Genomic DNA, 18,266 nt, shown 5'->3' with positions numbered 1-18,266 from the left:
CGCCACACACACTACCTCTGAGGTAGGATGGCATGGGTGCGGAATGCTGCTTTTAGTCTCGTTTCCCTACCACTACCCTATACTCTACAATCTTTTCCACTACATACTATACAACTCACTTTTCCAAAACACCTGCTTTCAAAAATGGGGAACGCATCAGAAAAGTATTAGTCAAACCATATTCTGCATTATAGTAGTAAATACATACAGGTACATACATATGTGTTATCGTTGACATAGGACTAATAATTAGACTACACATTCTGCACTGCAATTGCTGTAGTTAGTCTCAGTTTATCCCAAGCTAAAGTAATTGCACTTTTGCACAAATGGTGGTTGTTTTGGGAGGCGTGAGAATAAATTGTTTTGATATTGTATTGATAATTAAGTTACTAGCTTGGTCAGAAACTGAAATAAATTTTGAACAATGAATTTAAACGATATAAACTTTCTGATGCTGCCACCTCCCTCCGTGGCCTTTTGCATCTTTTTGCCTTCAAGCCATTGTCTTTCATCCCCCCACACTTGCACTGCTCCGTAGTACTAAGTCAGTTTCAAAAGAGACATGAAATTAATGTAGTGTCGTCTTCTCGTGAAACCCGAGGGCACTCGGTCAAAGTCACCTTGTGTAGTCCTTCCTTCCCCTGACAGTTGTACGAGTGAGATGAAGGATGTCTGCGTGCTTGCAAAGTCAGCGTACCGTACTATGTTCTATTTGGTTGTTGTTTTCGTTGTTTCTAGATTTTTTTTTCTTTTTTAAAAGGATGCAGTGTCATTTCGCCACCGGCAAAACATTTTCTCTCGTCCTGTGGGGTTTCTATTCCTTTTGATGTCATTTTGGAGGTGATAAGTAGCTTCCCGTCTCCCCATTTCCCAGCTCACGCAAGGTGCGAGTAGCATGAAGGATTGTTTGAACTTGCATTGATCCGGTGAGGGATTACAGATGGGTCAATTGGCGACTTGGGCCGAGCTGCAGTCATCATAGTGGCAGATTAACCGATCGCTGTCTGCTCGGCTGCCATTTGGGCGTGGACGCTAGTTTAGGTCACAATCTCATCAACTACAGTATTGTTTCTTTATAGGTTCAATCTGACTTGTTGTGTCGGGGAGTTGGCTATTTCGTCATCGAATATTAAGAGTGACCTCCACTTGGCCTATCTTTCAAATTTCCAGTCTTGTTAATGTCCGCTTTACTTGCCCTTAAACTTGTATTTACATTTAAAGGAGAACTACAGTGAACCCCTGTTTACACCTTGCTGAGCCATCAGAGAAAATACATTCCAAAAAAAAAACTTCACCCTACCATGTTTTCACCCCTTTCAACTTTTTAAAAACTTTGACAACATATTAGTACACATCCTGAAAAATTGCAAGGATAAAATGTGTAAAAAAATTACCATGTTTTGTAAGGTTTACATGATTAGGATATTTGGGGCCGATCAATGAGTTTAAAAAAAAAAAAAAAACGATAACCGATCACGGATCCGGTCACAAGATGGAGCAGTGAGTCTATTTAAATGACCCGCTCATTTACTTTATGAAGAGTACATGTGTACTCAATTGCTCAAAAAATATATATTTTTCCATAAATAGTGTCGTTAGAGCATCTGCCTCATACTTCTGAGGATCGACGTTCAAATCATAGACTTGTTGTGTGGAGTTTGCAGGTTCTCCCCATGCCTATGTGGGTTTTCTCCGGCCACTCCGGTTTCCTCCCACATCCCAAAACGTGTTAAAAGAATAACCCTAAATTGCCTTTAGGTGTGATTGTGAGTGTGAACTGTGATTTGTTTATATGTTCCCTATGTGGCTAGGCTACGTAGCATTTTGTTGCTTACTTGGGAGGCGTATCAAATTATAGTACGTGAACATACATCCTGCAAGCCTTACACGGATGGCTTTTCCTGTCCTGAGCACCGTTGACCACCAACACATATTTTTTGTTCCCCCCAATTTTCGATTTACAATACAGTCGGCGTGATCCACTCATGCTGTCATATCCATGGTAACGAGTGAATCCGGTCAGATTTGAGTTGACAAAATAAAACCCAATGATCTCTAAAAAACAGGATGGTCTGGTATCGGAATACAAGATTTTATTGCAGTGGTCTGAGCAAATTTGTGTTGTAGTCTGACTGATGCATTAATGTGTCGTCTCAGCTATCCTGTCACTCCTTCTTTATAACTTCAGTACTACGTCGAAAGAAGAAAAAAAATATATAGTAAATACTACTATTTAAAAATAAATACCTTTTGGATTCAGATATACTGTGTTCGACGGCGATGCCGTCGATCAGGTCTGTGAATTTTGACATTAAAACCGATCATCTGATCAGCAATAAAATGCCAATTATCGTCCGATCCCGATCAGACTGACAAAATCAGCGTTAAACCGGGGGTCTCAAGCTCAGTTTACCTTGGGGCCGCTGGAAGCACCAGTCTTGGCCGCAGCATTTGCGCACATAGATGCATGCACAGTTTACATTAAAAATATATATATATTTTTAAAATCCTATCTTCGCAAATGTCTTATCTTTTTAACACAAAATCAGATGAAGGATGCTGGTAGGAATAACTTGTGTGCAAAACTACAAGAAAAAAAAAAAAACTGCATGGCAATGTTATAATTTTCACTCATTGTAAAATGTTTCTCTGCTTGCATCAAGCCCGGTCAATGTCACATACCCGAGAGCCATCATGATTGGTAGATCCGTCAACTCCGCACACAATACTGTCCAAGTGCCATTCATAACACTTGACAGCCACACTAACATATTAAACTTTTATATTAAGATGGGAGCCACAAAAGATCGTCTCATGGGCCGCAAATGAACCACGAGCCCCCACTTTGACACCCCTGGCATAAAGTCTTATGTATTGAGGTTTCTGGATTAGATACAGTATCTGCCTTTAAGAAGTGGGGCTGAGTGTTCTGGCGTGTTCTTGTACGTGTCTTGTCTTGAGCTGTGGCTGCTGCATGCATATGCTCATTGTGTTTGTTTTTTACTGTTCTTGTGGCATTCAATAAACTGCCATTATTTCTAGATATGACTGAATACAAGACATGCTTTTGACATACCGTCGCATCGACCCAGTGGCCATTCTCTTTTTCTCTTGTATAGCTGCCACTCGGCTGCTTGTCGTCGCCACTGTCATGTTCTGACCTCCATATTGAGTCAAACGTATACTTTGACAATGCCAAGTTCAGTTGGGTGCTCTTGTACTTCTAAATCGTCCTCCTCATCCTCCAATACTTTGTGTGCCATTCCGTATGGATTGTTTTACGCTGTGTTTGTCAAATGGAATGACCATTTCCAGTAACCCTTGCGGTGGATAGAGTAACCAGACTACAGTGTCATGAGCTTCGTGTATATTCGAGAAGTTCTCTTTACAATTGATAAAAAAGTCATTTTTAGCTAAACCATAGTTGAAAAGTTGCTGGATGTGATGTGCATGTATTACATAACATATAAGCAATGCAAATATGAATTTTGACTGACCATATAACACATTTGCGCTCTGACCTTTAAACAACTTCACCGCTGTGGAGTGAGTTTTGTAGCCTCTTAATTTGCTAGCCCATTAGCTCGCAGGCTAGTTTAACAAACACATCAAATGGTTAACTTTGACTTAGTGTCTCTGTTGTGTGAGTCTGCAGGCGACACATGGAGGAAGGCTGTGGGGTCTTGGACGGAGCCAACACGAGTGTACCATTGCGCTGGCTTTTTCCATAATCCCAATAGCAGCCAATGACACAGCCGTCCAACTCGGTCGGCTCACTCTTTGATCTGTACGCCAACTCACCACAACAATGGCTATTTATCGAGTCCGGAAAAAGTTATGCTTGTCCATTTTATTGATGAAATGGTAAATTTATAGTAATTATCGTGACAGGCCTACCAGCAATTTTGATCTAGTCTCATTTCATGTTCCTGCGCCTGCTCTTGCCCTACCACCACGCATCTCTGCACAAAGAAAGTCCCACATCTTAGTCAATGAAAAAGAAGTAGGAAGACAGTGTTTCGTCAGGCTATATTGGGCACCTCTGAGTGCGCTTTGATCGGCCAAACGCCCACTATGAACTGATGGACGAATGAGGATGAGACCTGGATCCCGCTCGTCTGCAACTGCCCCACTCAAAGAACACTGTAAGCCCCAGCGTTACAAAAAATTTAATCAGTTTAATGGTGTAGTTTTTGGAATGTTCAATCAATTAAAAATATCAGAGGTGATCAACTGACCTGATGATCCATTGAGAATGGGGAAGTCACTGTTCTCCCTGGGTCAGACGATGTTGGTGGTTTTCCAAGCCCAAATATTTTGCAGCCGTCCCCCGTGTAGGACACAAGCGTTATACAAAATGTTTATTTTTCATTTGAAATCCAGTGGTACCTTTACTTATGAAATTAATCCATTCCGGAAGTCGTTTTGTAATGTGATTTTTTTTTTTTTTTTTTTTGGAAGTAGAAGTGCATTTTACATGTTAACAGCGTAATCAGTTCCGAGGATTTCAAAAAGAAAATTTTACAATATCCTGAAGTCAGGTCATGGATACAGTTTCAACATCCATCAATTTTCTTTATCACTTATCTCTAGGGTCGCGGGCGTGCTGTATCCTATCCCAGCTATCATTAGGCAAGAGGGAGGTACACCCTGAACTGGTTGCCAGCCAATCGCAGGGCACAGAGAAACAAACAACCCGAGTCTTCAATTAACATACCATGTATGTTTTTGGGATGTGGGAGGAAACCGAAGTGCCTGGAAAAAACCAACTTGCAAATTTGGAGACTTGGGTCCTCCGAACTGTGTGCCAGATGGCTTAACCAGTTGTCCACCGTGTAGCCCAGTTTAAACTTATATGACAAAAGGTGTTGTTGTTTTTTCAAACTGAAAATTCTAGCTTCAAATTGTTAATGATTTACAGTACTTTGGCATTTTTCGAAGAGGAAACAGTGATAGCGTCGATATAAGAGCCTGCGACTCACTGTCCTCCATTTAAGGGTGTAGTCAGACTTTCGCCTGAAATTAGCTGGCACTGGCACTCCCACGACCCTTGTGAGGATAAGTGGCTTGGAAAATGGATGGATGGAAAATTTGAAAAATTTTCTATTCCTTCTATTTTGGAGAATTTCATGCAAATTGATGCTGGAGAAAAAAGAAGAAAAAGAAGTTCCAAAGCTTTTTAGGTGATTCCAGAAAACAATGAAACACACATTATGTCATGTGATCTGAATTTGTTTTTCCATAAGCGAATTAATGTGGGATATCAGGTTTTTGTGAAATTTTTTGAATATAAGACTATATATAAAACCCTCTACATTTTTCAGTCAACACGACTCTTCACTTAATTTTCTTCTTTGCACTAGCAAGGTGGCACTTATTAATTATGTCTCATTAGTTGCTGTGGAAACCGCAGCGCAATGATATAGATTTAACATGAGCTCGTGCAAAGAAAGAAAGAAAGAGAAAGCAGGGAACAAGACAGAGGGAACTCACATCTGCAAAGAAGCACAGGGAGGGGTTGTTTGTTGTTGAGGGATCAGCCCCGATGCCAGATTATCATCAGGAGACAACACTAGGGATGCTGCAGGGGCCACAATCCTTCCTTTTCACCACTGGAGAGGCAGATAAGCTCACAAAAAAGGGGTGGTAGTTGGCGAGTAAAAGAGAGGAAGGGTGATAGGTGGCGTGAAAGGCCTGGCTCGTCTCTGCTTCCCTCAGGCCAACAGCCCCATTTACAGAAACAAAAACTCCTGATGAAAGCCAAGTACAAAGGAGGGGAGGGTGCTTGTTTCCTACCGCATGGGTGTCAAGGCTCCAATGAAACAAAATGGTAAAAGCGTGCGTTTAAGTTAGTCTAATGACCCAGTAGTGACACTTTTGCAGCCTTATCACATATAGCTATGTGAACAAGCAGCACAATGTACTACTGCTTAGCACATCTGCCACATTGTTCTGATGTTTGGGTTTGAAACCGGCATTCATGGATTTTCTCTGGGTACTTCGGTTTCCTTCTGCAATACAAAACCAAGCATGTTAGGGTTGTTGAAGACTAAATCGTCCATAGATGTAAATGTGAATGCTTGTTTGTTTATGTGTGCCCTGCGATTGGCCAGGTGTACCTCGTGTGTTGCCAATTCAGCCGAGATGGGTTTCAGCTCACTCGCAACCCTAATGAGTGTGGCAGAAAATTAAATTGAGTTCAACTGAGTGGCATGGTGCGACAAGTGCTTCATATGTCTGGATCAAGTCTCGACATCTCCTTTTGAATCTCAATTTGGTTTGTCCAGGTACTCCTGTTTATGTAAACCTTCCAAAAACACACTGCTAGGTCCTTTAAAGGTTCTAAATTGTCGATAGGTGATTTCTGTGGGATGCGCTTCAGCTCACCTGTGCTCTTAATGATGTTAAGAAGCACAGAAAATGAATGGATCACTAACTGTGTGAACATGCATCCTCCAGCTTGATGCTAATGTATATCTGCAATTCATTCTTATTTAACCAGCGGAATGCTGAGGAATTAAAACAAGGGAAGATTTTCGGCAACCAATTGTAAGCGCGTGGATATTGTCTCGCCTGTTTAATGAACCTTCCAGTAAACATAATAAGCTCACAAAGTGTAGCCACCAGAGATGAGCCCCTCTGTGGTTGTTTAGTCTCGGACTAATCATCACAATGGTGCTCAGATGGGAAGGGTGTCCCCGAGGTGGTCCCTCCCTTTCCTCCTCTCCGGCTTTCGCCTTTGACTGCAGAGAACATGCAGACGTGCAGAAGAATAACAGGAAGTGGATGGGCAGGAAGTGGAATCTTGTCTACCCGAGGCCTGCGATTGGATTGTGAGGATAAGTAGTTGGAATCGCTGCTGTAACATGAGTCAGGCTCTGGCTACGCTTCTTATTTCCTCTCCCAGGAATGGCTACCCCACCACAACTACCAGACCCATTTTAGATAAATCTACTGCTATAGCCCCCGCCATGCGGAAGTGTTTTGTACTTGTCCAAAATATCCCAGCCAAAGTGTGCCACTTGTGAGGACATGGAGTCTTCGGTTTAGAATGTAATTCTGTTTCTACGGTGCTGACATAATTTACAATTATAATTGCCCTGAAATTAGGATTGTAACATTTAAAGTTTACCCCTAAATGATTAAGATATGTGTCCGAAGACTTTTTTTCTTCCCCATTTACAGTATGTTCTAGTGAGTCCAGAGATCCTTGGTTTAGGGAGAGTTATGCACCTATGGCGGCAACACAAATCCAATGTACATGCAATTCATAACCTCAGACAAATCCTTAAATGTCGGTAACTAGGACTGCCTGTATTTGGGATCATACAGAGATGTCATTTCTTGGAAAAATAACATTTAATTCACGTCTTCAGTTGTTTATGGTATTTGTCTGAAAGGCAATTTTTGTAGTCTTTCATTTTATCTGGTTGGCAAAATAAGTTGGTTTGTAAAGGCCTAAAATGTCCTTTTTCATTTTATGTTAGTTTGTTTTTTATGTTTGATACTTGAGATGGTCGGACCTCATTTAAATGGGACATCCAGTAAACAATCTCTGCTTTGACTGGACAGCTCATTTTCTCATTTTCATGGAAAAACAGCTTGGCTCTGATTGGTCCATATCACAGCGTCTGCTAGTCTCTGGAAGGTTGCGGCGGCCAAGTATTCATAGCAATGTCGAGTCAAGGCTTGTGTCCCTCGTAAGAGGTTTGATTTGTGGGGGTATTTATATACACAGAATGCGCATTTGCATCATTTGCGCCACATTGTTATGCTTGTCCGAGCTCTGTCCTCTTCAGCCAATGATATCCTGTAAGCAGCCACAGTCGGGCTTCTTTGACTCCATTCCATCCCCTCTGCCCCGCAACAGTCACAGCCAGTGGTGGTACGCTTTGGGAGGCCATGGCGGTCACTGAGACACTTGTGCCCCATTACTATCGTTGTGAAGAACAGTTGACCAAGAGTTGTATAGTTGGCCAACTGTTAGACAACATGATCTGAAAGGGTGAAGTAAAAAAAAAAAAAAAAAGAGGGTATACTTTGAGGTTATCCTCGTTTTGCGCTTCCATTCATTACTGCCAATTTTAAACATTTTCAATGCTTGGGGCTACAATTATTCAACTTCTTTTCAAGCTATTCGCTGCAGAGTTCACTCCCTATTTGTGTATTGCAAAATTTGGTCTCTTGAGTGAACCAGAATATGAGGAGCATCCACAATTTTTTGTTCCTGAACTTTTGTTTAAATATATAAGTTGCACATTTTACATTCAGGTAGGACTTAAATTACTGTACTGCCCGAAACTAGACTGGTGATGAGTAAATCACAAATTGAACGCATTGATCCCGTCACTTGTTTTCAGACATTGCTATACTTGTATTCCACCACAAGAACAAGTAAAATTAAAGTATTTTAGTTTACTTACTGCATGTTAAGATAAGTCAGTTAACCAATTATTTTCTTCTTATAGCTGATCAAGAAAATCTAGCCAAATGCCAAACAAAAGAGTGGCGATACCGGCAAATCCAGTATGCAAGCATGTGCTCATCATTATCCTGGCTGTCACAGCAGGACAGCTCAGGTCTGGAGGCATAATGGACGCTGCCATGACATTTCTCTTACGCAGATGTGAAATGACAAGCTGAGAGGGAATTCAGATAGCAGGTGTCCAACACTCAATTTATTGCACATGCTGAACAAACCTTAACATAAAGCTCAGCTAAAGACTGCCCTCAGGCACAGAATTAGAACCTGAAGTATCTTCTATCACTGGCATATAAATGGGGGTTTGGAACATTCAGGGATAGATTCCTGATCCCAGTAAATTGATTTTTGTAACGTTAATTTTGCTGCTTGATCCTCTGTAATAAAAACAAGTATTATATATGTTCTAGAATTTTGAATGTGATTGATGAAAAATGTATGTATTAGTATGAAGATGATGTGCTCATTGGTTAAAAAGGCATATTCAATGGTTACTTGAAAAAAGCTTTATGATCTTGAAAGGAGAAAGAAAACCAACCACATGTAATATATTTTGGTAGGTTGTCAGAGCTGTGTTTTATAAGTCCGATTTTTTTTTTTTTTTTTAAACCAAAGAAAGCTATATTCCTTTGGATGTTGTTCAAAAAAGCACTCTTTAGTAGTAAAGTTGTTATGACTTCGGGGTGGGAGGGTCATCCAAAAACTCTTTGTTCATTCATTAGGACTTGTCAGAAACATGCATTGAAATCAGCAGAAAACTAAAATACATTATATCAACAATGTAGGTACGAGATTTTCAGAATTGATCCAACTTTTTTTTGCCGTTTTTAACTCTGTACCAATATTCAGATACAATACCTTCAATGGTAGTCGTCATATCTTTTCTATGATATGCAGCCAATGGTGTGGGGTTAGGCACGACATCGTTACTTAGGAATGATAATGAAACCAACCTTACCTGACTACGCTGATTAGCCAGCCGATTTCCTTAGAAGTGGATGTCTGCACACGTTTTTAGCTGATGTCATTCATGTCACCTCTTCTAAGGCTCTTCTTGCTTATACGGAATCCTATACACTGCAAGTCACCTGGGCGCCTCCTGACGTGCTGAATCCGATTCAATCACCGTTGTCTTTTTGTCATTGTCACCAGCGTTGTTTAGTTTTTTTGTAGTTGTTGTTGCTGTCCCCTGTGCCTTGATCTCGCAAAGAGATCCGAGCCAAACCACTAAATAGAGCTTGATGTGTTTTGCTGTCAATTTGGCTGAGAATAAAATAGCAAGTGGTATATTACTGCTACGGTACTGCATGGAGCGTTTGCATTCCGATACTAGTGGTGTTGACCTATTAGGTACGTAACTACATTTAGTCTACTGCTGCGACCAGCACCCCAAAAAGGGATGTCCATGGGTTCTCATCATAACGTTTTGAGGTTATGAACTAGTTTGCAGGGAGACATCAAAATACATAGTTACTTGGGACGCACAATAACATTTTTTTCCCAACCAATACCATTAACCGAACACTTGCTGCTTCTCAAAGTTGGTACAGCCCACCGGGATACTTGCTCTTCATCATGCGGCCAAACCGCCTCCACTAGCTTCTCTGCCGGCTTGAGTTTCTAAGCAAATCTGCTTTGTGTTACGCTCCAGTGGACGTAAACCACCGTGAGTGTCGTTGGTATAAACTTAAACACTGGATGATAAATACAGATAATTCGTTTTGATCATATGAGTAGAACCAAAATTATGCATTGTAAAAAGGCATTATACATAAGTTGAAGGGTTTTCCAGAATATTTAGGTAGACTTTAGTGGTGTTTTTTATACATTGGTGCGCATTATACACGACAAATCACGGGAAGTTACTTTTTGACTATTGTGTATTCTGACTTGCTTCATTTCATTGATTGGATGTCGCTGCAGTTGGGACAAAACTGCATCAATAAATCAGGAACCCCTGTAGCTTATAGCATTTTTCTGGCAGACCAGCAAAATCTTTAGGAAACTGCCATTAGATCAAGACCAAGTCCACACATTTTCCTGTTCTGTCTTATCCTGACAATTGTGACCAGAGTGATCTCAGTCAGGTTTTCCCCGATCCAGAAAGCTAGACACCATAATTTCAGTTCATCTTTAAGCCATAATGATTGCGTACCACTGAAAAGTGGGTATTTTTTTTATTGACACTGGCAATTCTACCTCGGAAAGCTCCTTTCATGACTGCTAACTGACTCTAATTGCTGCAGTCATTAACCCTTTTGCATTTGCACCAATAAGGGAATGTATAAGATATATTTTACTTATTTAGACATTTTTATCTGCTCACTATAAGTTATTGGTGTGCCTCCACGCCAGGGGATATAATTCTTCTCTCAGGGAAACAGGACAGATGTGGTTGTTCCCAAGGGAACACTGACCAGATATGTGGATAAGTGGGAATATGTATTTCATTCATTCGTGTATTTCATATACTCCAATCTCTTTCCCCCCTCCCGATCTCCATTGTAGCCCAGGAGACTTCTACCTATGTCAGCCGAGAACTGGCTGTTGTTTTAATCATCTTAAGGACAAAGTTGGTATCGTGGTCAGCTTTGGAAGTTCACTAGGTTATCACATCTCTCTGTTTTCATGTGGAGCAATAAGCGCTCTCTCTGAATGTGGTTAAAACTTTAAATAATAAGTAGTGGAGTTAACCAGTGGAAAACATCAAACCAATTCAAAAAATGTAACTCTCTCGGCAAATTATCTAGGCCCATGTGTTAGTTAGCCAGGTAGCCACTTGGTGACCCCAGTCACTTCATGCAAGATTTTGACCTTCTCAGTCTTGTTTTTCACTTTTCAAATATTTCTCATCTTATCACAGTTCCTAGTACTACTAACTAAAGCTTTGTTTTTTCCAAGTAGCCCTTCAAAGTTTGGCAACTTCTTCTATTAAATATTGCATTTTTTCTGTGTAAAATCCTACCAAAACAAACATTTTTCAAATGACTACCAATTAATTTGTCAGTTTTCAACAAATTTCAGTGCAGTTTTAGACCAGTCCTACTAAATAAAACCTGTAGAGGTAACCACCAATGCACTGCATGTCAGTTCGTCTTATTGCAAGGACTTTTTTACATTTACAATAATTGTTGTGCTTTTTCCGTTAAAAATGGTATTAAATAAATTCCAGTGGAGGTTACTTTCGGCTTGTCCCTTTCGGGGTCGCCGCGGCGTGTAATCTCAGATGAGCGCACATATATGTTTGGCACAATTTTTACGCCGGATGCCCTTCTTGACGCAACCCTTCTCAGGGAGTGGAGGCCCCAGTGGGATACAAACCCACAACTTCTAGTTTACCAAACCAGTGCTCTAACCACTGAGCTACGGGGCCTCTCTCGAAAAAAAAATAATTTCAGTAACCCCCCAAAATAGGGAACATATAATAAATTCATTACCAATTACAGTGTTTTTGTGGGTAAAACAGCCGCATAACGCTTTGAAGTAACCACCTTTTCATTTTTCTACTTACAGTGCCCTTTTTGTAGACCAACTAAATAATTTAAGCTTTTCTTAAAAGATTTCCCTAATAGTTGAAATTTACTCCTAATTACGATACGTTCATCTGCACAAAATTGGAATAAAAAAAGCTTTTTGAAGTCAACCACTAAGTATTGTATGCCACTTTTCTACAAAGCATAATCCTCTTCGCACAGGTTCTGATAAATGAGCAAAGCTTGATTATGGGCTTTTATGTGTTTACATAAAGTCAGATTTCTATTAGTGGTGGTGAATTATTCTTCTTCCCAAAAAATTTACTTTTTTCCCAAGCTTTTGCTCAATTTTGGTGGCAGGGATTTTCTCACCATTTGTTGAATATTTGGTTGTAACACCATTGTATAAATTGTGTCCTTTATTAAATTAAAAGTGAGGATTTGGTGGTAGTTTTAGCACTGCTGCCGTATTTGCCAATAACCCATGAACAACCCGAAAAGAAAGATCGATGGGTGGTTATGTGATATGTGGTAATTGACATAATATTTTGGCTTAACTGTTTATTGATTTTTGTTGTTGCTGTTTTTTTTTTCGTTGTTTTTTTTTTAAATTTGAACAGCAACGTAATCGTCCGTTAATGTGTCCTGCTGTCACAGGCTGTCTTTCATTGACTTCAGCTGTGGCTCACATGAGGAGATAAGGCCCCAGACATGTGCGTCTCATACTCAGAATGACATTGAGAACAGAAGACTCTTGTGCTTTGAAGTGCCTAAGGAGACATTACCGAGTGTCATGTTAACTCTGCCCTCTCTCTCTTTCTCTGGCGCTCACTCACTATGGTCGTCTTTTTTTTTTTTTTTTTGTAGATTGTGCTGGGTGACTGCTGAAGAGCATATGGTGCGTGGAGACCAGTGAAAGTGTGCATACCAGAAGAAGGACTAGCACAATGTGCTAGAAGAACAAAGTGTGTGTTTGTGTGTGTGTATGCGTGTGTGTGCGTGTATGTGTGCGAGTGTGTGTTTTCATTTGTCCGATATCGTCAGCGAAGTCAAGTGAAGAGACGGGAAAAAGGACGAGGAGGAGACATGGGGCGGAAGAAGATACAGATCACCAGGATAATGGATGAAAGGAACAGACAGGTACGTGTTCAATAACTAAATCTGATGTTATGGTAGGACGATGCGGTGACCTAGTGGTTAGTTTATTTGTCTCACAGCTCTGATGTTTGGGGTTTGTATTTCTGTACTTAGATTTAAAAAAAAAAAAAAAAAAAAAAAACTTGATTAATGATTAGAACTATACTTTTCTGTCATGATTAAGTTTGAGCCCTAAAGCATTTTTCAAGTCAATTTTTAAATGTTTTTCTTGCACCGTATGTTTTCGTAATTTGTTTTATAGTGTTGTTCTTTGTCTTTAAATGGTCTTTGTTTTCCACTGCTTTTAATCTTGCAAAGCACATTTGAATTACCTTGTGTAAGAAATGTGCTGTACTGTAAGTGAGTATGAATGTGTAGTGGTGAGCATGTCGGCCTCAAAGTCAGTTGATCCAGGTTTGAATCTCTAGTGAACTTCCATGTCTGGAGTTCCCATGAGTTTTCTCTTGGTTCCTCCCATATTGCAAAAATAGTGTGTGTGAATGCTTTATGTACCCAGTGATTAGCCATCGACCAGTTCAAGGGGCACACTGCCTCTCACCCAAAGCTAGCTGGTTATGCTACAAATCACCCATGATCCTAATGAGTACAAGAAATGGATGAATTGATATTACTATACAGTGCAGTACAGTGTTATAATTGCCTCTGAGACGTTCCACTGGAGAATGCAACACGGATATCCTGACATGAGGCAGACATGCTAACCACTGTTGATAATAATTGACTTTGAACAAAAATTGCAATAAAGAGACACTTGGATACTGTTAGAGAATTTAATTTTACATTTTTCATTGATCTGAATTCTTTCTAACCTGACTTTGGGGTGAGAAAGAGTGGCCTGGCCTAATTGACACTTAATTTAAATTTAATTACAAAAACTAAAAAAACACAGATGTCACTGATTACAAGATCATGTCGCTTCTAATTTCACAGGATCATCTTGTAGTTTGTTGTGTTTGTATGGCATCTTAATAACAAAAATTGGGTTTCTTTTCTATCCAAGCAGACTAAATGGAAATATTGTATGTTCATTGTCTGAGCCTTGTCAGAACTCTGCACTCAGTGTTGTGATGTGATTTCCAAAGAATATCTGTCACCAAAATGCCTTCTCCTGCCTACCTCCATCCCAGCTTTCCCTCCTGCTTTACTTCCACCCAGAGTCCAGCAGCTGTCATTGTTTGCGCTGATTTAAAGAGACGTTCCTCCCCCAAGTCCCATCTAGCTCAACCAGGACCTTGACATTTCTTTGTCATATTTACAGACGTGCTCCCCCTGCTACCCTGAAATTTTGGCCAGAAAAACTGATGAGGCAGTAGGAGTGCTGGGCAGCCGTGGTTATTCCCCCCCCGGCCCTTCTCTGTAATGTGTTTGGTAGCATTTAGGAGTGGCCACGTCACTGCAGCACCCTCTCATTTAGCAGGGCGGGTCAGGAGGGTACACAGCATCCTTCTCAGCTACTATGGTCTGGCCTAGCCACAAGGCTGGATGGAATTCACTGTCTGCTCTTCTGAAATAAGCTCCCAAACAGATTAACACTCTTCAAAACACCCTTGATTGCTCAGGCCCTCTTTGAGGTGCACCTATTTCAATTTAAGAACAAGGAACATAAAACGTGGTTATTGATCAATCCCTCCTGTTCTGGGCTGCAAGGAAGCTGGGATTTATTGAGTGCGACTGTTGAGAGAAGTGGAGATGTTGTTGAAGCTTCTTGGTGACCGCTGAGATGTTGTCTGTCCAGGAGACCCCCCCCCCCACTCCAAAGACCATCACACTCAGAGTACCGTTTTCTGAAATCCTGTGCTACATTTAAACCAGATGTAATGACACACACATCTTCCCAAAAGCTCAACTTTCATCTCATCTGTCCATATAATATTCTTCAAAAAGTCTTGAGAATCATTCACATAATTTATTTGGTCAGCAGTGGTTTTCGCCTTGAAAGTCTGCCATGCATGCTATTTTTGGCCAGTCTCCTCCTTAATGTTGTCATGAACACTGACCTTAAACAAGGTGAAAGAGGACTACAGTTCTTTAGAAATTGTCCCGAGTTGCTTTGTGGACTCCTGGATGAGTCATTTCTGTTCTTTTGGGATAATCTTTGTCGGCCAGCCACTCCTGGGAATGTTCACTGCTGTTTCATGTTCACTCCATGTGAGGATAATTGTTCTCCCCATGGTTTGTTGGAATCCCAAAGATTTAGGAAGTGGTTTTATCACCCTTTCAAGACTGATGGATGTCAATTACTTTAGTTCCCGACTGTTTTGGGTTTCTTTGAACTTGTCATTATGTTGCAGCATTTTTTGATATTTTGTCCAACTTGATTTTGTCTGGACAAATTCTTTTTGATTGATTTTTATTTATTGACTATATCTGATGATAATCAGGCTTGGGTGTTATTAGTGAAAATTAATAAAAAAAATCTGATTAGGCACAATCTATTCATGATTTAACAAGGGTATTTACCTTTTCAGGTAGCTTTGAATATTTTTTTTCCTGAATAAATGAGATCATCATTTAAAACAGCATTTTAAGTTCACTTAAATATCTATATATATATTTGTCCGATATTTACATCTAAAACATAATAGTGGGGAAACTTTGCAAAAACATAAGTATTTGAGAGGACGGCCAATACTTTTTCACAGAACCGTATATTGCTGCCAAACATAAGGCAACTTTTGTGATACTTGATGGAAAGCGGACAAACTGGAAGCAAGTACTCTTCTCAAATAACAGATTCAACAGCTACTACTTGTTCTCATTTTCTTCTTTTCTTTATCCTCTTTTTTTTTCTTTTTTGTGTGCCCTGACTGATGACTTTTCTTCATTTTGTTGAGCTGTAGACTCATTTCCAACAAGCAGCAAGTGCGGGCGCCAATTAGAGAACTCTCTGACGCCCAACGTGTCATTGGAATGTCGGTTTGCGTTGTGTCATTGTTATAGACCAGTATCAGCCCTCTGTTGGAGGTGGGGCCCACCAGCCAGCATCGCTGATAAGGGGCCCTTTTGCAGGGGTTGCTGACAACCACATATTGTCGTTGGTCTGTTAAAGCAGTTCAGAATGACCTTTTGTTCCCGTTCCAAGAGTGTCCCTCTTCACTTACTGTACAGTCAGTGTGCGGACATATTGTAACAGGCTTGTTTGACCCTAACTATTAACCTATACATACATATTTTACAGATATTGCATGCCATTATATGATGCCATCGTCTGCATGTCCTCCCAGTAAAAGGAAAAGACGGCAACTTTCAACCTCTGTCTTTTGCCTAGATCAGACCCACAAGACAAATTTGGTCCTTCATGATTGCACTATGTCAAATTACTGCCATAAAATCTTACCATATTTCGGTTAGACAGCGGGAACATTACACGACATGTATTCGAATGCTACCACATTTTACAATCCCTGGAGTTTTATCTTGTAAAATAAAACGGTGTGAGAGGCGGAACCATAAAACTCATTCCCGGTCAATGTGAAAACGCGTGGTGGTATTCACCAGTGCTCAGATTTCCTGAGGTATGTTCACATACTTTTAATATGATACGGTTTGCAATGAGGCAATAAAACATTATGTAGCCAAGAAAACTAGTGCAAGCATTAACAGCATTAAATTCCCGGTCTACAGAGCGCACCTGGTTTTAAGCCTCACCCAGTACATTTGTAAAGGAAATACCATTTGGTACATACATAGGCCGCAGCCGTGTAAAAGCCGCAAGTGCTCACATTGAAACACAAGATATTTACAAAGAAAGATGGTACACAGAGGTTATAGTGTTAAGCTAACGCTAGTGCTGCCGCGCTAACAGGGCCAGTTAAAAAAAATGTAAAAACATACTGGTAAAAGTCACTGAGACACAGCAGCAACATGCTAGCGCAGTGCTAACAGGGCCGGACTGGTAAAAGTCACTTCCTCGGCACATATATTTGGTCTCACACTTACCTTTTCCGCCTGAGTGCCCCCTTGCCCCCAAAAATGAACAAATTAACCGCATCACCGCATAAACGAAAAATAAATAAAAAGTCGCAGTCTATAGGCTGGAAATTACGGCCATAAACATGCTTACATTCTGTCCATCCGTGCTCTAAAGTTTTGTGAAGCATTGGTTTGTGCACGTAAATAAATATTGGCAACTTTGTGCAAGTATGTAGACGGCAACAAGCAGCGAGGCCATGCGTCAGTCATAAAATGCAATACTATTAGTCAACATAAAGATGCATTGTCTGAGAGTTGTCATTAATAAGTCATACTACATGGAAGAAAAAATCTGACATACACAACTTTTCATTTAGCGCCAAAGGGCTGTTGTAGGGCTAACTTGTAGAGGTTTTGTTGCTCCTGACAAAATATGCTGGGCAGGATTTGGGAAATAGCCAGCGACATTTAATCAGACCAATATTGGAGCTAAGATCCTATAGTCTGATCTAGGCATTATATAGTGCGACTGTGTCAGAGGGAGCATTAAAACATGAACTTACGTTTTTACTCTCACACTGTAACAATGGGAGCATATGTGACCATTTTGGTCGCAGTTTCAATGCCTGCTTGATGTCTCTGTCATATGTCTTAAAGCCTTATACATGGTAGGATACATCTTACGTTTTGTCATACATGGTTGAATAGTCAGGACCATATGCCTTCAATGTATGATGGTTCATCACACAATACAGCCTTGGTCATCAAGCCAGATTGTTACACTGATTGCCAATGAATGCTCAATAACGACCATCCAGCAGCATCGAAAATGTTTTATCCTTTTATTCATCGGTTTGAAAAGGATGATCTTCCCATTTTTGCTCTTCAACCTACATTTTCAAAAAGCTGTTCTCCAACTTATTGGTCTTGAACCTACATTCAGCCGAGGCTGGTCTTTCCATCCCCCTTTTTTGGTCTAAAACCCAATTTTGGGAAAGCCTAGTTCTCCTGTTCAGCTCATTTGGTCTCCAAACTAAATTTAGGAAAGGTTATCCTTCCACATTTGATCTGTGCCTGAGTTTGAAAAAGGTTGGTCTTTTTATCGTGTACGTGTGTGTCTCAACCCAAAGTTTAGGAAATGTCAGTCATGTTTTCACCGTTTTGGTCACAAACCTAATGTAAATTAGTGAAAGGCTGGCCTTCTCGTTTGATCAGTTTTTTTCTCAAGCCTAAATTTG

General features: G+C 40.4%; 1 protein-coding gene across 4 annotated transcripts in view; it reads left to right on the top strand.

The window, feature by feature from the left end:
• Positions 1–18,266, top strand: part of mef2aa (myocyte enhancer factor 2aa) — an 89,201-nt gene that overhangs the window by 18,464 nt on the left and 52,471 nt on the right. For all 4 annotated transcript variants that reach the window (XM_061823947.1, XM_061823943.1, XM_061823946.1 and 1 more), the window contains exon 2: positions 12,826–13,098. In XM_061823947.1, the coding sequence (XP_061679931.1) occupies positions 13,045–13,098 (54 nt within the window). In that variant the 5' untranslated portion in view covers positions 12,826–13,044. The remainder of the gene's footprint in view (positions 1–12,825; positions 13,099–18,266) is intronic.

The sequence above is a fragment of the Syngnathoides biaculeatus genome, chromosome 6 (genome assembly GCF_019802595.1).
Source record: "Syngnathoides biaculeatus isolate LvHL_M chromosome 6, ASM1980259v1, whole genome shotgun sequence".
Lineage (NCBI taxonomy): Eukaryota > Metazoa > Chordata > Actinopteri > Syngnathiformes > Syngnathidae > Syngnathoides > Syngnathoides biaculeatus.
The sequence above is the reverse complement of the archived record's forward strand: the minus strand, read 5'-3'. Positions and strand labels throughout refer to the sequence as shown.